The sequence below is a fragment of the Leopardus geoffroyi genome, chromosome D2, assembly GCF_018350155.1.
Source record: "Leopardus geoffroyi isolate Oge1 chromosome D2, O.geoffroyi_Oge1_pat1.0, whole genome shotgun sequence".
Taxonomy (NCBI): domain Eukaryota; kingdom Metazoa; phylum Chordata; class Mammalia; order Carnivora; family Felidae; genus Leopardus; species Leopardus geoffroyi.
Window position 1 is genome coordinate 45,936,379 of NC_059334.1, and position 20,935 is coordinate 45,957,313.

Here is a 20,935-nt window from a genome sequence, read left to right on the forward strand (position 1 = left end):
TAGGCTATCCCAAGTTGCTAAGTGAGCGGCACAGCTCTCGATCAGGCTGAGTTGCACACTCGGGAAAGGTGTTTTGAGCCGTAAGTCCTCCCGAGGGCCCTCCTTGCCCCTCCATCACCCTCTTCTTTCAGCCAGCTCTCTCTGCCCAGGTAGGTGGGAGGCGGTGGGGCAGCAGGTGGAAATATCCCACAGGCAGCAGGGCCCCTTGTGTGAAGGTCAGCTTGGGCACCAGGCACACTGACATGAGGACAAAAATCAGGACTTACCATTACTATCTTCTGCACTGGTGGCTCCTTGCGGGGCTAGAATGTTAAAGAGACATGAACATCGGCTGGATGAGCATGAAGGGCACTGGCTCGGCCATGCAGATGGAAGGGGACCCTACTCAGCAGCAGTGGGACAGAACATGGGCTTTGGGTGTCAGTCTGCGAGCCCACTGTCTATGGGATGTGGCCAACCGGCTCCAGCATCCCGAGGCTCAGGCTCCTGGGTTATCAAAGGGGAATCGGACCTCCCTGGCAGTGGACAGGGAGACAGCCAGACTAGGGTGCCTGGTCCCTGGCGGAGGTGTCCACGCAGTAGTTTTCATTAGGAGCCCTTCCATGACATGAAGACAAGACAACACGTCCAATTCCCTTCCTCCTCTCCCCTCACCTCCCACAGCCTGCAGCCCTCCTTAGTCCCCACTCTGTGCTGACAGCCCCCACTCCCGCTTTCTGTCCTCACAGCTCCCCCTCCACAGCAATCCGGCCTGCTTCTGTCTTGCTGCTTTGCTCTGTCCTTTCCCACCTCTGTGGTTTCCTCTTCCTTCACCCAGCTCTGTCCCATGTCCTTGCAAACCCAGCAGCCAGTACGTCTGCCCTTCTCCCTCCCCGGGGGCCAGTGTCTCTCCTTTGCTAGGGCCCTGATGCCACAGCCTATGAGGCTGACATTTTACCCGCCACCCCCAGGTACCAATACCAGAGCAGACACGAGACTGTGAGCTCCTGTGTACAAGATGGTGGCAGCTCCTTTCCCGTCCCTGTGTGCCAAGTATGGGGCCCATCATGTCCTGGCTCTTAGTAATGACTGAGAAAGGAAGGAAGGACGCACTGGCTGTGTGCAGAGATCTGGTTTCCAAAGCTCAGCTGCCCCAGAGTCTAGGAATCATCCCAACCATCAGGATTGTCCCTCGGGGCCCCCAATGCCTCCTGTGACCCACTTTCTTCCCTCAGCAGCAGAGGCCTCTTCTGGTGCTTGGTCTCCCTGAGTTCTCCAGAAGCCTGGCTGCTGTGATGCCTCCCTTGTCACTGGGTACTGGGGTGGCTTATCCCCAGAGGACAGGGCAGCTCATAGGATGCCTCTGGAAACAAGCATGAAGCAGGGGGGTCCCTGAGATGCAGGCTGAGTTTCTGCCCAGGAATGGTAGACACAGTCTGTGCCTTTGTTTACTCATCTGATGGCCTGGGAGTTTATGGGAACCCGCCCAGAGGCAGGATCATGGGGCAGGGGTAGGGGCTGTATCCCTCAAGTTGTTGGCATGGGCCTGGGGAATGGTACTATGTTCAAGATATCACTTACCTTTTTGCAACAGTATAGCCAGAAGCAGCAGGAAAGACACAGGACTGTGAGCACGGCTGCGAGGAGCACAACCAAGTAGATAGGTTGGATAGGTGGCATAAATGATGCCAGGTTTTCCAGGGGAGTCATAACTTCTGGAGAAGGAGGAGCCGGAGAGGGTGGTTCATCACCTTCTGATGGCATATCCTGCAGAAAGCACACGTCAAAAGTCTAGGGGAGATCTGGATGGTCCTCACTGGGTGCCTCCCCCCCAGCACACTACACCTGCACATCGCGTGTTCCCACTCACCTCAGATTTCCCCACCTCCAGGGAGCACTGAAGGCCTGGAGGACAAGACTGCACTCAAAGAGCCGCTGTGGAGCCCTGGGCCACAGAGCCCACCACTGGCTTCGTTCTGAGGCTCTGGCCCAGAGCCCTGACAAGGACCGGAATCCCCATGTGTGACATGCCAGCCCTCACTGCACGCCTCAGCCGCACGCGGTGCAGTCCTGCCCTAAACCAAATGCTCGGCTTTCCCTGAGTCAGGAGAGCTACAGGGGACAGAGTCTGTGCCCAGGAGGGGGAAGTAGGGTGGGGACCCATGAACTCAGGCTCCTCCTGAGTTCTTTTCTAAATGTGCCTGCTGAGGGCGGCCTGCCAGTTAGACTCCTGAGGGACAAATGGCTGAGTGTGGTCTGCTGGTCGGTGAGTGCCTGTCCTGGCACAAGTGAACTCACAGTTGGAGGACTGTTCATGCTGCTGGAACCCTCCCAGCTGGGACTGGACACTAGGCTCGTGGCAATCAGGCACGGGCATCGCTCCTCCCAGGCAGCCCTCTTCCTGTGCCTAACGTGCTCTGTCGCCCATGTCATGCTGCCCCGCCCCAGGTGCCCGGGTGACGTGGAGCTCCGAGAAGTGGGCACCTGGGAGCAGCACCCTCTTTCCCACGTGCCCGTCCCTGAGCTGAGTCCCAGGCCCTCCCCACAGCCCTGGCAGCTTCCCACCAAGTGCCAGAGAGCAAGGTCCAGCAGAGGTCAGAGAGTTAGCGGAGACGGATGGCTGAGGAGCACGAGAAAGCAGCAGAGGCAGAGGGGCAGGCTGATACCCTCTGCAAAATGACAGGGGTGTCCCCAAGTGGGCTTGGGCTCACGGGCAGTGATGGGCGTGTGTGGGTTCAGCTGTGTCAGCAACTGCTGAAACACCCTGACTGCACAGGGCCACAGTGGGTCCCGCTCTCTGGACCCCTGTGTCTGGGGCCCGGGTTTGAAGCACTTCGCTGCCCCAGAGGTTCTGGACTCAGGCTCCTAACACACTAGCCTCCCAGCCTCTCCCACCTGCCCAGCTGGAATGCAGGATGGAGCCCCGAGCTCCCCACTGCTATTCTTGGGCCAGCAGAGGTGGCAAGGGGCAAGGCGGGGTGGCAGAGCCCCAGCACCATTTCTGGACTCTGCTTAGAGCTCTAACCGTTCCCTTTCCTGTGCCTTCAGGGACACCTGGTTCCCAGAGAGAGAGAGCAGAGGTTCTGCAGGACCTGGACAGAAGGCTACATGGCAGGTGCTCTTGTGGAAGCACTCCCAGGGCACCTCACAAGCCCCATGTGCGGGCAGCTTGCCAATGAAGGGCTGAGGGCCCCAAGCTGGCTCTGAGAAGTCATCCCAGCACCCTGTCTGCACAAGCTACTTTCTTGGGCCATTGGCACTGTGTCCCTTCTCCTGCCTCCGAGGGCATGTGCTCCTTAAGTGTAAGTGCTCAGGACAGCCCCAGGAGGGAACCTGCCACCTTACCCTGGCACTCATACAGTTGTCGCTGGTGATGTTAGCATCACTCCTGATGAAGCTGATGGCATTATTCAGGCTAACTTCCACATGGACCAACCTGCAGCATAGAAATTGTGGATAGACAGAAATAGCCCCAACAGACATAGTTCTTGCATGTGGATCAAACCACATCCCCCATTTCTTCTCATTGTAACTGATCATCAGGGATTGGGGCCACCAGTGAGCACATGGCATGGGTAAGGAGAGCTCACACCAAGCCCTTGAGATCAATCTCTGCAGTGAAGACTGACCAGGCATGAGGAGTCCTGCCTGGGGTCAGATGCCCTCCTGGCCATGGGCTAGGTTTCCAGGGGGGTGGATGGGTGTCACCATCCTGACTTTTCTCAATTTGCAGAGTATGTTGGCTTAGCTCTGATGGCTACCTGGAGCAAAGACTTTCCCTGGGGACATCATCTCCAGTAGTCTCCCTCCTTGGCAGAGACTGGGCTATAGCATATCCCTGAGCATCTCAGGTAACCACCAACAAGAAGAAGTGGAGAGTATGCCCTGAGACTTTGGGAGATACACATGTGCTGCCCCAGCAGAGGTGACACCCCACATCCTATATACCTCATAGTGGCAAAAACTGCACCTGTGGCCCTTGACCTGGGCACTTACTGGTCTGGTTTTTGTATCATTACTCCTGAGCATGTTATGGTGTTATCATCCACAGTGGTGGCTTTTTTATCTAAGAGAAAACCACAAGAGAATAATGTCAAGGAGCATGTCCATCCATCCATCTCCCCTCAGCTGGCCCCTGGCAAGCAGACTAACACTGGAAGATGCCAGCTTCTCTTTGCTGCCTTCCTCTGAGCCCCTACCATGCACCAGGCTCTGTGCAATGCCTGGCTGGAATGGAAAAGGTTGAGTCCCTGCTCTCAAGGGCCCTACATTTGAGGGATGGGAGGGAGACAATGAAATAACAAAGAAGAAAATAAATGTGGAGAGGGACACTTCTTGAGACCACAATAAACAACAGAAGGCACAGCAAATAGAGGGGAAGGGACAGCTGCTTAGGAATGTGGGGCCTGTCCTGTTCCTAAGAGACACCATTTCCCTTAAGGGACTGAAACATTTACCGTGTAATGTTGTGATGTCTGGAGGTAGCTCTGGGTTTACCAGATGGGCCTGCAGTAAGACATCACTGCACATAATCTCAGGTCCAATGAATGCACTGGGGGCTCAGTGGGAGACAGTCCTACTGTACCACCCTGCTCTCTGGGGAGGATCACACCCATCTCAGTGTGGGGGCACATCTATGTGCTTCTACTGGCCACTCACCCATCATGGAGGAATACCTGATGCTTGAGTATTTCCTTACATTATAGGCTTACATAGGTGATATGGTTTAGCTCGACTATCATATTGGCTTCATTTTGCAGTAGAGGAAAAAGAAGCTGAGAATAGAACCCTCATTTGGTCAAGGGCAGACAAGTAATGTGTGCCTGTGCCAGGATTCCTGGGCCTGGGCCTGGAAGCTGGCATCCTGTCTCAATCCCAGATGCACACATTCTCCTGTGAAGCTCCCAGTGTGCCTGGCCCAGGGCTGCCTGTGTTTCTCACCAGCAGACTCAACAGATTCGGGTCCTTGTCTCTCAAGGCCAGTGAGAGCTGAGCCAAGGGAGGGGGAGTACAGCTCTGGGGCACACCCAGCACACCACAGCCATTCTTGGCAAGGGTTAAAGTCCTGCTAGGAGAGGCTCTTGTGGTTGATGACTTCCCAGCTTTGAGGTATAGGTCACCAGGCTTCCCAACCAGGTCTCTCCTTCTACTTGATCTATCCTCACAGGACCCACAGTGAATGGTAAGCAACGGCTTTGAAAACTTGGCTGGCTGAGGGGAAGGCAGCCTGTTGTAGGGAGTTTGTCACTTGGAGGCACCAAGAGAGCTACTTACCGAAGAATTTATCATCGCTGAAGCGGAATCTACAAATAACTTCCTCCTTGTTTATTGCATTATTAAATCCTTTTCCAGAAATCATAATTTCATAGTCTTCTGCAAAGCAACATTCAAAGGTCTGTGTAAGGTGGGGCTGAGGGCTGCCTTCCCTCTGTCTTACAAGGCATGTCCCCCCACAAAATGGAATTCTCAGGAAGCAAACATGTTGAAACAAACAAGGCTGACCTCTGGAGGCCAGATCCTCACCCAGTGTAATGGAGGGTCCACTCTGAGTAACAGGGGAGATTTAGGCTGTAGGGGGGCCTCTCATCTTCACCCCTGATACTTGGAGTCCATTAAAGGGACCCAACCTCATCCTCTATATGCTAAGATTCTGGGACCCTGCACAACGAATCCCCCATGGAAGAAGTCCTGTCTTAGCTGTGGTTCTGGAAGTCTCACATGATTGCTCTTCCCCTGCCTTTGCCTGAGGCTTCATGGACTACACATAACCCACCTGGGGTTCAGCAAGCACTTCCTCTTTGAGTGTGGAGACACTGATATGTGATGTGCAGGTCTAGACCCTAGACCTTCCCCAGGCTGCTGAGCCTTCCCTGAAGCAAACACCAGGGGATAGAGAAGGCAGCTGGTAGACTGGATCCCTAAGGATTTAGCCAGGATAACATGTGGGTCTTTAACTGCAAGCCCAAGGTCATTAGCCTCCATCACTTCCTCCTGTCCCAGACTGGGTCATTCCAATCGTGGAAGCTTGGTTTGCCCTAGCTCAATTTATTTATTTACACAACCTTTATTATAGCACAACCTTGGACCTGGCTGTCCTTATTTCTCCTGCTTCAGGTCTCCCTGCAGCTCCCATTGATCAGGGCAGTGTTTGCAAATTCTCTGCTTTGAAGAAAATAGATTCTGGGCCTGTGGCCCAATGCTGGCTGCTGTTGTGGTTTGTTAGGCATTCAAGTGTCTTCCAAAAATGGGTATCAACACTTAAAGCCTGCACATTTTCCCTAATAACCCAGATCACTAGCATTCTTCAAAAATGGGAACACCTGGAAATGGTGGGTTCATACTTCTGCATGTCAACCATTGTCTGGGCCCTGTTCACATCAGGGGAGCTCCTCAGTGGCCAGTGCCTGCCTTACTGCACTACACCACATACAATCAACCATCCTTGGCTTGGCTTGACACATGCCTCCTGCTCACGGCACCAGCCTGGCCCCCGAGGGCACTGATGGCAGTGGTCCACCCAGCAGAGGCTTGATGTCTGTAAGTGACACGTCCTCTCCCACACACAGTAACCAACAGTACAATGCTGCTTTGAACTCAGTTGTGCCAGGCTGACACTTCATAAGGACCCTTCCCACCATGACACAGCGCTCTGTGATTGGCCAGGAAGGAGCAGTTGGGCTTATCTCCTGCGCACCTTTTTGCCAGCCCGGCTAGGGCCACCTTGAGCAGAGCTTTGGCTCTCAGTCTCAAGGAAGTGTCATCTGCAATTTATATTCCAGGATTTTTTATTGCAAAGAGGCATTTCCTTGCAAGACAGAACTGTAAATTGACAGCCCACACTGTAATTAGATACAGGCAGAGAAGGGAACAGTCAGCTGGCTGCATGTGGACAGATCAGGCTCCAGAGGAGGCAAAAATAGTGAGTAGAGCCTTCCTGTCACAAGCACACAGGCAGAAGGAACCAGAAGTGGGCAAATCTGTGCCAGGCCAAGCCATGTAACACCAGTGTTCATCCAAAATGACACTCCTCACTAACTGAGCATATACTATGGGCCGATCTACACTTTCCTTAACCTCTAATACCCGTGAGCTAGGCATTCCTACCCAAGCTTTCAGAGAGGGAACCTGAGGCTAAGAGAGGGCAGGTGGCCTCCTCCAGACCCCTGGCAGGTACAGGGCCAGGATCTGACTTCAAGTACCCATTCCAGGACCCACTTCTGCCCCCTTTGCTCTTGTCTTAGTTCTGAGCAGCTATCATGAGGCTGCTTCAGAGGGATGGCCCCATAGCGCCTGTACTTCCCAGGAAGAGCACGTGCTGTCCATATGCCTGTGACCCCCTTCCCAAAGTGTGCACCCTGCAGCCTTCAGGCCCTGCTCAGTCACCACTTCTCCACAGCAGCACCCCCTGTGTCCCCAGGCACTGCCCCTTTAGAGGGTCTTGTCACTCTGGCAAGTCTCGGTAAGTGGAAGGCAGGGTGATGGTGTCAGACTTTTGAACAGAAGAGATGTGAACTTAAAGGATTTTGCTTTGTCTAGTAGCTGCTCCTTGGTTCCAACACCCCTCACCCAATTCCTCCAACAGTAACACACACAGGAGGAGAATGAAACCAAGGATGGATGAACATTGGCTTGCAGGGAGCTATGTCTCCTAGGTAGAGTCCCACTGTGTACCTGCTCTCGGGTGGCACAGGGACCATCCAGTCCCTGGCAGGGAGACCGATCCTTCTTTATGAGAGCTTTCTTTCTGGAGGAAGAGTTCTACATCAGGCCTCCTGGGGCTCCAGAGAGAGGAGCTGGGAAGGCAGGCAGCCCGCTGACAAGGTCAGGAGGAAGCCAAGCAGTGAGGAAGGACAACCAACCAACCATGAGACTGACAAGGGCACCAGGTGGAAGTGACCTGTCCTGGGAGGGTTGGGCTCTGGGAACACCATCTGCTGCCCAGCACAGGCTCTTTGGGAGAAATTCGATTCTACTGACCAACGTTTAAGCTGTGTGTCCTCTTAATACCACAATTCTACTTCTGGAATTGATCCGGGGAATCCTGACCCATGCCCACAGAGAGGTGAGCCTCAGGGTGTGCACAGCCTGCTGTAGCCACATATTAGGAACCACCACAATATCGAGCAGGGGAGACTAGTGAAAGAAGTTTCTTCCATCCATGTAATAGAGTATGTGCAGATGGCTGGAAAATGTTATGAACTGCATGATCCCATTAATGTAAAAATACCTTGAAAAGCATATATAAATAGCTATTCGCATCTATATGATCAATTATATATGGTAGCTATTTCTGGGAGGCGGTAGTAGTAGAAAAAGGGGAACCTCATTGTAGAGGGACAGTAGCTATCCAAGCTGGTGGCAATGGTGTCTTTGCACTGCTTTTGCCTTCTGGGTCCTACTGCCCCACAGTCTGCCTTGCCTTCTGCACACAGTGAGTCTCCTGGCCACCCTGCAGGACCTGTTCCCCAGCTCTCAGAGAAAAGCCCGCCTCTGCCCTGTGTCCTACTATGTGCCACCACTGATGTGTCATGGCTGTTGGGCTCTGTAGACACTCGCTCTGGGCCAGCCACACACAGGAAAAAGAATGAGAAGGTGCCACCTCCAGCTGTCCTCCCAGACACAAATATCGAAGCATATCCAGCAAACACACAGGAGTGATGATTCTCCAAACCACTGTGCCCAGAGTACCTGGCCAAACAGAATGTTTAAATACAATGTTCATATTACATGAGTCTACTGAGAAGATATTTTAAAGGATCAAACAGCTTATGGAGGAAAAACTGAGAAGAATTGCCTTCAGAGGTTGGGGACAAGGATTGGCTGGCAAGTGATCTGAGGGGATTTTCCAGGGACAATGGTAAATTCTGTCTTCCTGGAGTGTGCATTTTTCAGAAGTTGTTAAAAAATACACTGAAGTTTGCTGCAATTTAAGGAGAGTTCTTAAGTAATATTTCTATAAATAAAGATATGCAGAATGATGGGTTTTAGAAGTGAGGTAGCCTGATGTCTGTAATTGACTTGAAACACATAAAAAAATAAGATGCACTGTGTGTGGTTGTGTGTGTGTGTGTGTGTGTGAGAGAGAGAGAGAGAGAGAGAGAGAGAGAGAGAGAGACCAAGCACACTGATTAGATAAATGTTAAAGAAATATGGTGAGATATTAAACAGTAACTGCAAAATCCAGGTAGTATAGACAGGGGTGTTCATTGCACAGTTGTTTCCACTTTGCTGTACGTTTGAAAATTTCCTTCATAAAAGGTTGGTAACACATCAAAGAACTGAATGAGAAGAATCAACCGTGACACAGCCAAGCAGAAGTCATGGCACATTCAAGGTGAGAAGCGACTAATGAGAAGGACAGACCAAGGGCTGTGGGAATCCAGAGGGGCCAGTGAACCAAGAAAGGAACAAGGATGAACCTCCTGTGAGTGTGGCGTCAAAGGATGGATGGGCTGGACCCTGTAAAATATGGGGAAGTAGGGTCTTGTAGGAAGCCTAGTGACACCCCCAGCTTGAGAGCTGAGGGAAGACCTGACTGGCCCTGCTGTGGGGCTAGGGGCCTCAGACTTCCAGGCCAGGCTGGGGTTAGGGAAGGGGCTTTCTCAGTGCCCTGAGGTCCTGTGCAGAGGATGGCCTGGAGCACAGGCCTAGAGGCAGGAAGGCCAGCAGAGGCCTCTCTGCCTCATCCTGGAGAGCACCCTGAGAGACTGAAGAGGTCAGGAGTCTCGTGCTCATGCCCTGTCTGCTTCCCAAGGCACCCTGACCCACTGATTTATTTCAAATGACAGCCTGATGAAATGGCTCTTTCTGTTTCATTTGGGGTCCAGGTTCCTGCCTTGAGCTTTGCCTCCAAGTGACTGTCATGTCGTGTGGCAGCTTTCGTCAAGAGGGCGACAATCTTAAAGGTCAGAGCAGGAAATGCTGAATTGAGCTGTCAGCGGGTGTGTGGCAGGCACCTGTAACCCTGGCCAGGCCGCCATGGGGGATGGACAACGACTGATGTTTGCACCTGCAGTTTGACATGCTGCTCAGACGCCATGACCTGCGTGTGTGCAGGGGACATAATCAGAGGAATGAAGCTGTCAGGTCGGCTGCACGGCAGGGTGCTTTAAAGCAGAAGCAGGGCAAGAGCCTACTTGTGTGGGAGTCTTCTGCCCTCCTCCAACCTCTCACTGCGAGTTGGTTAAGACAGGAAGAGTCGGAGAGCTGCTGCCAACAGCTGGCTCAATGGGAGACCCTTTCATACTGGTGACTTTATGCCCTCCCCCCCCGCCCCCCCCCCCCCCCCCCCCCGGTCCATGAGCTCAGCCTTGGGGTGGAGGCGTCAAGGATGGTGGGACTATTAGTACCACTACTATTGGTTAGGGCTTCCCAGCTTCTAGATCCTGTGCCGGTCCTTGTAAGATCGCCCGGCCTTACGTCTTACGAGAGATGTGCTAGTGGGTGTTGTTGGAGACGAAAGGGGAGCTCACAGATGTTTGGTAATTTGCTCCAGGTTGCAGCAGAGCCAGATCTGAACACAGCTGTGTCTCACCCCATGGTCTACTGCACGATAGCCTTACAGTTAAGAGCACGGAGGCCGACCCGGTCTCTGGGTCTGCGTTTGGCCGGATCCAGCTGTGTGTGCTGTTACCAGGGGAGTAAGTGTGCTCATCCACCCTCCTCAGTACCAGTCTCCATGATGAGACATATAAGCCTGTACACACAGAGCTCATCGCAGGGAGGGGGCTTCTATCACAAAAGTCACTGCACAGGATGTCCTCACCAGACGGACTCAGGGACCTTTGTAGGGGGGGAGAGGGCACGCTTGTGAAGTTCCAGATGTCGGGGAGAGGCGCTCCCCATAGAACAAGGTATGTTGTTTGCTGTATTTGTGTGGATACCTTTTGTCAGACTATGTTTCTAGTATGATGCTGGCCACTGAACTGTTCCAATTCTTTTATTCATCCTTTGAGATAATCATGTTTTTCTTTCTTCATGTTGCTGATGTGGTAAGTTACACTGATATTTCAAATACTGAATTGACTTGCATTGCTGGGGTGATCCCTAATTATTATTGATGGACTCTTCTTTTTACATGTTGTCAGATTCAGATTCCATTTGCTGGCATTTTGTTGAGGGCTTTCAAAATATATTTTTTTCTTATTTCTTAATTAAACTTTTGGTTCTGATATTTTAAAAAGTTATAACAGGGGGCACCTGGGTGGCTCAGTCGGTTAAGCGTCCGACTTCAGCTCAGGTCATGATCTTGCGGTCCGTGAGTTCGAGCCCCGCGTCGGGCTCTGTCCTGACAGCTCAGAGTCTGGAGCCGGTTTCAGATTCTGTGTCTCCCTCCCTCTCTGCCCCTCCCCTGTTCATGCTCTGTCTCTCTCTGTCTCAAAAATAAATAAAAGTTAAAGAAAAAAGTTATAACACTAAATGTATTGTGGTACTCATTTTGCAATATGTGTATGTGAAATCACAGTACATTTTAAACTTATACAGAGAGGAATATACAAATTATGTCAAAAACAAAAATAAAAGAATTACACACATACCCACATATCATTCCTGGCATGAACACCTCACAAAATGATACAGTTGCTTACATATCCAATGCACACATCTATACAACTACGCATGCATACACACACCACACACTGAAACTGCATGCTCACATCACACCCACCACACACACAGCACATACTCACAACATACATCCCTGTGTTTACAACGGTGACTCTAGCTCTTACCTCCTGCACACAAATGCAAAGGCTCCACTTTTGTAATTTCAATACACGCCTTACTTGTGAGCTGGAATAGAACGAGGGGTGGCAGGTCAGGGACAGTGCACGGGAGGTTGTGGCGAGATGTCACCCCATCCCCATTCTCACATCCCTTACTCACTGGTTCTACGATGCTTCTCAGTTCCTTAAATCCATTGTCCACTCCAATCATGTGTTCTGGGCTGTCTGCAATTTCCAACAGCTACAAGGGAGAGGAGGTGACTTGAGCGCATAGGTAGGGGATTAGGACACAGATGTCCCCATCCCAGGAGGCAGTCTCTTGCCTCATGCCATGTTAGACTCTGAGGCCCAGACCCTGGACTTGGCCAGCAGCCCACCGTTAGGGAAGGGAAAGCCCTTACTTTACTTTACTCCGCACTTTGGGTGTGGAGATTTGACACGACACTTGTTATTCATTTCTTCCTTGTTAGCCATTATTCTCCTCTGCTGAGGAGCATCCTTGGGTAACCCTGGGAAAGCTGTCTTTGAAAGTTCCTCATCTAGGATTACAGGTGGCACCTGGTTACCTGTTTGGAATTACCTGGTCTTTCCTATAGTCTTTTACACCAATGGCATAAATGGTTGACCCCATTTTCCGAGCCTTTGCAGCCTAAGAGAAGGAAAGTGGTGAGTATAAATCACTAAATATGTGGAACAAAATACTGGTAATGATGGACTGGACTCACTTCGTACTTAGTCTCATCAAAGGACTCTGGTAGCAGTGTTCCATCCGTCAAGGAGATAATCATGGAAGGAACTTTGTTTTCTGCAGAAAAAGCAAGTGGCCTGGTCAGTAAAGGCACCCAAGTGACACTCTGTAGGCTGCTGGGTCCACAGCACTGCTCCTCACACCTCCTCCTCCAGAGGACAGGCACCCTACCTTAGCACCCAGTATCAGAAGTGCCTGGAGGACTAGAAGCCCAGTCCTAGAAGGAGGAGGGGACTTAGACAGGACCCACATTACAGATGGCACTGAGCCCTGCTCCGGCCCTTCCTACTACGGTCACTATGACCAGACGCACAACCTTTGCCCTGAAAGGCAATTCCATTGACTTCACTGGACAAGCGTCAGCGTTTTAGATGAGCAAAGGGAGTGACAGCCAGACTCGACTGTACAAGGTGTCCCGCAGCTCGGTGGAAGGAGGGACTCTGGCTCAGGCAAGCACGTGCAGAAAGACCTGCTGTATCCACAGGCCCAGGGATCCAGAAGGTGAGGTCAGAGGCTCTCGGAGCTGAGGATGCCGTGCCCAGCTCAGTGCCTTTCCCCACCAGGCCAATGCTTCTTTCCTGGCAAGAGCTGGAGCCCTAACCTAGATGAACATGGTTCTGGGCAGAGCACAGCCATTTCCAGTGTTGGAGGCACAGTCACAGGATGACATCAACCAAAGGGAAGGAACCGCAGGGAAAAGGCATCAGGGCCAGAGATGTGATGGAGACAAAGTGTGGACAAGGGGGAAATCCAGCTCTTTTTTTCTGAAACCAGAATCCCGTCTGCTCCTGGTTCCCTTGGCTTTTCTTGTTCAGGCAGTCCAAGTGTTGGTCAAGCACCTCACAGTTACCAAGAGCCTAGATGGTACACACATGATCCCATGTGGTTCTGAGACTCATCACTGGGGGTGGTTTTCATCCTCACTGCACAGAGGAGGAACCTGTGGCACAGAGAGGGCAAGCACCTTGCTCCAAGAATCAGCGCTAGGAAGGGGCCAAGGAGGGTCTGCACCTTGTTGAGGTCCAGGCCTGGCTCTGTCCCCACACCTGCCCATAATGAAGTCACCAGGAAGCTTACCTCCAGAGTTTGCTTTTTCAATCTGCTCATTTGCCTGCAAGGAAATGAAGGAGTGTTGGAGTCCTGGGTGGGAGGACCCAGGATACTCTAAGAACTCCATAAAGCAGAGATCCTCAGAGCTCTAGATTCGGTACCTTTTTAAATCCTTCATGCATGTTTGTGGCTCCAGTAGGCACTGTATTCTGAAGTTTATTAAGACCATCACTTATTTCATTTCTGAAAAAAAAATCAGAAAAGGGATTGTGGTGGTATGAGGTATTGACTATTAAAAAGAGCCCAAAGCTAACCTTTTTTGCACTGCTGGTGGGAATGCAAACTGGTACAGCCACTATGGGTAAAATTATGGAGGTTCCCCAAAAAATTGAAAATGGAAATGCTATATGATCCAGTACTGGGTATTTACCCAAAGAAAATGAAAATGCTAATTTGAAAAGATACAGGCACCCCTACGTTCATTGCAGCAATATTTACAATGACCAAGGTCTGGAAGCAACTCAAGTGTCCAATGATAGATGAATGGATACAGAAGATGTGGTGTATATATTCAATGGAACATTAGCCAGCCATGAAAATTAACAGATCTTGCCATTTCCAACAACATGGATGGATCTAGACGACGTTATGTCGAATGATTAAGTCAGACAGAATGATAAAATACTATATGATTTCGCTTATATGTGAAATCCAAAAAACAAAACAAAGAAGAAAACAGACAGAAATCAGAAACAGACTCATAAATACAGAGCACTATCTGATGGTTGCAGAGAGGAGGGGAGGGTGGGGACGGGCAGAATGGATGAAGGGCAGTGGGAGATACAGGCTTCCGGTTATGGAATGAAAAAGTCACATGAATGAAAGCTACAGCAAAGGGAATATAGTCAAGGATGTTGTAATAATGTCGTAGGTGACAAATGGTAGCTACACTTGTGGTGAGCACAGCATAATGTATAGAAGAGTCAAGTCACTAAGTTACACGCCTAAAACTAATGTAAAACTAATGTGTGTCAGCTATACTTCAATAAAAAACGAAAAACAAAACAAAACGTCTCCAAGCCATCCTGGAGCCACTGTGCACTGTGCAGACCTGTCTAGTCGGGACAGGATACAAATCAAGTAGCCTGGTCATGACCTTATGCTCTGTGTCCTCGATATGAACAGGCCTTGCTCAGGCCTCCTCTGTCCCCCATCTGGTGAGCATGGGGTGGGGGGAGGCTGCTCTGCTGCTCCCATGGGTATGGCCTGGCTTTTTCTGCACTCACCACTGTCTCAGGCACACTACTTGGGGGACCCTCAAGAGCCCTGTCTTGATCATCCATGGTGAATGTGGGGCACACCCATGGATGTGCCACTGTGAATCTGTACTCACAGTGTAACTGGCAGGGCTTCTAGCACCTACTGGGTCCCTTGGGAAGGCATACTCTTCCTTCAGCAGGTAAGGCTGAGTTTGGAAAAGGTCATCCTGCTGGTAGCCCTGCCCTGTCCCATCTTACCCTATCACAGAATCCTGAGGTTGGCTCGTTGCCCTCCCACCACCCCAAAAAAGCCACTTCCCCTTCTGGATTGACACCAGAGGAAGAAGCAAGCTGCTTAATGAAAGAACTAGGGCTCCTGGGTTCACGTACTCCTGAAGAAAAAGTCCAAAAGCTGGGGAAGTGCCTCGAGGGCTGCCCATGCAGGTGGAGGAGCAGTGCTCCCCTTGCTGCCATGGGTATGTGGCCAGGCGGCTGCTGTTAAGGGGGATTTCACAGGTGGGACTGGGGCCCTAGGTTCAGGATAATCCCATGTGACAGGCCGAGTTAGCACAGCAAGGCTAGGAGAGCTGGGACCCTGAGAGGGCTTCTCACTGTGGGAAGTGGAGATGTTGCTGTGGGGTGAGATCTGAGAGCCCCAGGTCCAGTCCCACCCAGCCCAGGAAGTGAGGCCTGGCACCCATGGACAGTGGAGGCCAAACCAGGTGCTGCTCCACTCAGCAGAAACCCTCTCCTTCCCGCACCACATACCAGAAGATTTTGTTCCACCCCTTCCCAGTGTCTAGCCCAGGAGCCCCCAGGCTTTTTCTTGCCCAAGCAGGCTCTCCCCAGGGAGTGTTGCCTCTCTAACCCTGTTCCCAGCTATGTCCACGGAGGGGACACCAGCTCCTTGTCCCCTAGCAGTCCTTCTTACTCTTTAACACCTGTCTCAACCCCTTGGATCCCCTCCATCTCTTCCCTGTTGTCACCCTCCTCGCCATCAACCCTGGGGGCTTCCTAGCCTCTGGGCCCCTGGCTTTTCTAGTACCCAGAACAAGCCCCCTTTCAACTGTGTCTCCTCAGCCTACTCTCTCCTAGCAGAAAGGGCTCAGAAAGCATTAAGCAGGGTCCCATCCCTGCTCCCACATTCTCTGCAGACCCTCCAGAATCACACCTATATCAGTCTTTTGTGTCCCCTCCTGGATTCTCTCTGCATGAGGTCCTTCCCAGGCTCCCTGCCAAAGGCCTCCTCAACTCCTAGGCAGTGGGGCATGTTTAGGAAGGCCAATCCCAGGCTGAGCCCAGTTCCAGTCAAGGTCCTGTGGGGTGTTAGGAGCTGGCAGCTTTAGGGCCCTGATCTGAGTGTGAGCTGTCTTCCCAGATGCACATCTTGCCCCTTCCCACCAATTTCACACCATTTCCACTCCCCTAGGCCCCACTCCCACTCCTGAACCCTGGCTTGGGGAAGATGTTACTTTGTTCACTCTCCAGAGATGACCAGGGAGACCCTCCCTGAGCCCCCCACAGCTTCTCACATCTGGGCCCTGAGCCCCCCACCTTGGAGGAGGCAGAGGTCTTACCCTCCCCAGTGGGCAGCTCTTCCTCCAGAGCCCCCTGTCCAGCAGCCCTGTATCTCTCTGCCACCTGCCAGCGTCTCTCTTAATGGACTTGCTTCCTTCCACCTCAATCCCACTCAGGTCTCTCTGTCCTAATGCAAAACCCCACCTACGCACAAATTTATGCCTCCACTAGTGCTTGGAGCAGTCAGCCCTCTCTTCCTGCTTGCCCTGGAGTCAGGCAGGAGAGTGCTGTCTCCATGCACTGACACCACCACACCCCTCCCCTGCAGGCTGGCTGTTCACTCTGTTGCTCTTGGCTTCTTCCCATGGTCCTGAATGTGGCGCTGTGCCACAAATACTGGGGCCCACCTAGTCCTAAGGGTGCTCAACTTCTCCTTGATGCTTAACTTTCTCTGAATTGGGCTCCAGTCATTTGTGTTTTGAGAATCTTAACCTCCTTACCCAGCTACTCAAAGCTCCATAATTCCCAATTTACAGACTTTGGGAAAACTGCTGGTCCCACCATGGCCAACCTAGGATGGTGGTCATGCCTTTCTCAAGCACCCTCTCCCAGCCTGATGCTTAGGACCCCACTCTTGGGGTCCCATGTCTCAGACCCACTTAAGGAACAAGATCCCTTCACTGAGACCATCAAAACTTTGATGCTGCTCAACCCTTCCTCCCTGGTTATGACTTTTTCTCACTGGAATCCCCACTGGCCCAAGGTAGAGAGTGACACACAACAGCAGGTTCTTAATGCAGGTCACCATTCATAAAGAAAACATACACCTGCTCCAAAAATTCTGGGAGTCCTCACAGCCAGCCTGTTCTAAGAACAGGGAAGAATGAAGAGAGAAGGACTCAGGCAGGTGAAAGGCAAAGCTTAGAGGGGGTGGAGATAGTCAAGCTGCACAGGGTTGGCCATTGTCAGAGCAGCCGGGGGTCTGAGAGGGCAGGGGAGCTAGACCTGGGAATCAGGGTATACAGTGGAGTCCAGGCCTGCCCAGTAGTCTGCACACCAGTGGGCTCCCCACTGTGATCTCAGGGAACCCATTTTCCCCCTGGCTGTTTCATCAGTCTCACCCACTGGGCCTGTCTTGGGTGTCAATGTGGCACTTACTTATCTGAGGTGAGTTTCATGAGGGTGTGACCCTCTGTGGAGTAGGTGATGAAGGATATCCGCAGTTTCGGGCTGGGGAGAAAGCACATGCTTGTGAGAAGTCACCAACACAGGTTGCAAATGATGAACGAGCAGCCAGAGAGAGGTGCATGACAGGTTCCCTGTCCCATCCCAATTCTTCTGCTTTGGGGTCCATTTCCCAAACCCCAGAGCTTCCTATAACCTTAGTAAGGAATTCTGAGGTCTGTAAGATGTGTGGCCTTCTAGGAAGGGAGGAGTGTCCATCCTTACACTCCCAACACCCCAGTAGTGTTTGTCTGTTTGCCTGTTTGTCTCTCTCTCTCATGTGCACATGCATGTGCACGCACACACACAGGCACTCACACAGATAGCTGCTCACACAGACAGCTGCATGCAAGAGGAAATAGACATCTACACATTCCTGCAGGAGGGACTTCCACCTGGCCTCTCTTCCGTAACATTCTTTGGAGCTTCACTGCCCTTCCTTCCTTGCCTGTCTTCCCCAGCTCAACTCTTCTCATCTCAAAGAAATTATCTTCCCCCTTGCCAGCCATTCATATACATCCCTCTCTTTCCTGCTCCTGTCCACTGTCTTCTGGTTTGTCATTATCCTTTGGCTAAATTGGTACCATAGGTCCCCAGCTGAATTCCCTACTGCTTTTAGCTCTTGTTCCCACTCATTTTACCCACTTTTGCCAAACTTTTCTTCTTAACACACTACCTTACTCATGTCAGACCTCTAATCATGAATCATCTGTTGCTCCCTATTGCTCACAGCAGGAGATCTAGGTCCTGCGCGCTGGCATTATGAGCTGCTATGGCCATGGCCCCAAGCTGACATGCGCAGCCTCATCTCCTGGCCCTTCCTTGAGTTAAACCTACTCTGCTGCCAAACAGACTACTCACTCCACAAGAAGTCTCCCTGATGGTTCCTGTTACCCTGTCTTTCCCATCCATCAAAGCCTAGTTAATATTGCCACATCTTCTGGAAGCTATCCTTGAATTAAAATTCTTGCTTTTTCCTTAAGCTCATCATATAAGCCCTTTGCCTTTTCTTTTGACCCCTGACACCTTTAAACCAGGTGTTTAATTACTATGTTACTGGTTTGCCTGTTTCTTAATCTATTAGGTCCTCAAAGGCAGACTGTGTCCTCAGTCATATAGCTTCTCAGGCAGGAGCCAAGTAAAGCTGTTGGGGCCCTTGGAATCACTGCGATTTGTCTTTTCCTCACTGTGGGCTCTGTGCTCCTGCATGAAGGGACTCCAATGCTCACTGAGTCCAAACAGCTCTGTGCTGGGTTTAGCAGAAGAAATCACACTATTAACACAGAGAAGCCATACTTTTTGAACTTTTTGACAAAATCTTCCACAAGGTTGTAAATGTCCATCCAGTTGTTGTTCACACTGCCTGACCTGAAAATGAAGAAACATGAGTGAGAGGGATGAGTTACATCTGTTGTATAGGAATAGTTTCTGCCTTCTCTGCCCTCCTGCAGGCTCTTCAGCAACCTCCTCATCCCTTCCACATAGCTACAGTCTGCCACACACCTTCAGTGACTTCAGCAGGTCACTCTGGTGGTGACTTTCATCAGTGTGAGTTATGGGAGACCTGTGTGCTTGGGACTGAGGGATCTCTGAGGTTGAAGGACTTCTGGTGGCAAATCAGGATATTTGGTCATGCTAGGTGAGACTGTTGGACAAGAAACAAGGGGGATGCATTGGTTGGCAAAGCCTCCACCAGTTCTGATCTGTTGGCTCTCCTGGTTGCCATTGTCTCCCAGATGAATGCTCCTCCCCTCCCCCTTGAAGGTGTGGGTGGTTTGGTGCAAGGCAGAGCTCTTTGGCACCACATCCCTACAAAGTACTCTTGGCTTTTCCTTTCTATTATTCCTCCTGCCTCTTCTAGGCTGTATCTAAAACTGCCAGTAGATGATGAGGAAACTAAGGATAGACGTTTCTAATGATGTCAGGATTATTATTCATGGACACATACATACCAGACACTTTACATGCATGATTTCCAATTCCAGAGCAACCCTATGATATCAGCATTATTCCCATTTTACGCATGAGATTCACAGGTCATGACATTTGCCACAATTTCCATAGTTAGCATAGATCTGAACCCAGATCTAGCTTCAAAACCCATGCTCTATCCATCGCACTAGGCAGATCAGGGTGAGTTGGACAATTGCTGGGTAGCAAATTACTAGACTCTGACAACCAACCTATGATGCAGACTTTATTTCAGAAGCTTCCATGCTAAAGTGCAGGACAACTTCCTTAATTAATGGTAACCCTTTCCATGCTCCTTCTTATTACTTTTCTTTCCTGTTTTCCCCCTGTGTGAAAAGGATCTTCCAAAGAAGATTTATAGGAAACAAGAGTCTACGACTCACCTACTTACTCTGGGGAAGTTTCCAGTTTGTGATGATTTTGAAGAAAGGTTTAGACTCTAGAACATAGACAAACATGAGTATTCATTGGCCATAGAAAATACCACAGGACTTATAGATCCCTAGGAAGGAGGCAGTATGGAAAACAACTATGTGGGCTTCTAGTACAGAGAGCTCCAGTCATGTTCTAGTGACTCACTCTTAAATGAGAATGGAGATGATTAGCAGATATTTGAAGATATTGCTATCATTGAAGCTTGCGGCCAAAACACCCTAGTGATACAACTATGCTGGGAGAATGGAAAGGATGGGGAAAAATCAGATAGAGGAGCTGAGCTATAAGAAAGCTTAATTCCCTTTCCTCATAATAAGAAGTCAATAGAGAATGAGTAAATCTCAAACAGCAAAAAGCAGCATCAGTACTAACATGTTATTAGAAACAGGGTCATATTACCAGAAGAAAAATCTGCAAAATGATGGATAAAAACACAAGTCCCAACTAATTGCTTCCTGCCAGAGACTCATTAAGCTTTAAAGACACATGTAGGTTCAATGTGAAGGAACTCAAGATATTCCATCCAAGTGAAAACCAAAAGAAATTATATAGTTATACTTATATCAGACAAAATAGACTTTAAGCCAAAAATGGTAACAAGAGTCAAAGAAAGTTATTACATAATGATAAAATGGTCAATACATCAAGAAGATATAACAATCATAAATACATATGTACTCAACATCTGAGCACCTAAATATATTAAGCAATACTAACAAATCTGGAGAAAAGATAACAATACAATAATAACAGGCAACTTCAATGCCCCAGTTTCAGCAATGGATAGATCATCTAGGCAGAAAATCAACAAGGAAACATTGGAATTGAACCATATCATGGTCAAATGGACTTAATAGACATATATAGAATATTTCATCCAACTTTTGCAGAATGCACATTGTTTTCTGGTCCACACCGATTATTCTCCAGGATAGATCATATGACAGGACACAAAACAAATTTTAGCAAATTTAAAAATACTTAAATCATACCAGCTATCTTTTCCAACTATATGGAATAAAAAA

General features: G+C 50.2%; 1 protein-coding gene across 1 annotated transcript in view; it reads right to left on the reverse strand.

Annotated features, from left to right (window-relative positions):
• LOC123576721 (anthrax toxin receptor-like) overlaps positions 1 to 20,935 on the reverse strand; it is a 36,449-nt gene that overhangs the window by 7,581 nt on the left and 7,933 nt on the right. The window contains exons 2-14 of the mRNA XM_045437943.1: positions 18,801 to 18,872; positions 17,439 to 17,510; positions 13,665 to 13,746; positions 13,531 to 13,564; positions 12,431 to 12,510; positions 12,286 to 12,354; positions 11,866 to 11,946; positions 11,712 to 11,772; positions 5,254 to 5,352; positions 3,976 to 4,045; positions 3,325 to 3,415; positions 1,561 to 1,746; positions 267 to 302 (exon numbers count right to left, since the gene is read on the reverse strand). Coding sequence (XP_045293899.1) covers positions 267 to 302; positions 1,561 to 1,746; positions 3,325 to 3,415; positions 3,976 to 4,045; positions 5,254 to 5,352; positions 11,712 to 11,772; positions 11,866 to 11,946; positions 12,286 to 12,354; positions 12,431 to 12,510; positions 13,531 to 13,564; positions 13,665 to 13,746; positions 17,439 to 17,510; positions 18,801 to 18,872 — 1,033 coding nt within the window. The remainder of the gene's footprint in view (positions 1 to 266; positions 303 to 1,560; positions 1,747 to 3,324; positions 3,416 to 3,975; positions 4,046 to 5,253; positions 5,353 to 11,711; positions 11,773 to 11,865; positions 11,947 to 12,285; positions 12,355 to 12,430; positions 12,511 to 13,530; positions 13,565 to 13,664; positions 13,747 to 17,438; positions 17,511 to 18,800; positions 18,873 to 20,935) is intronic.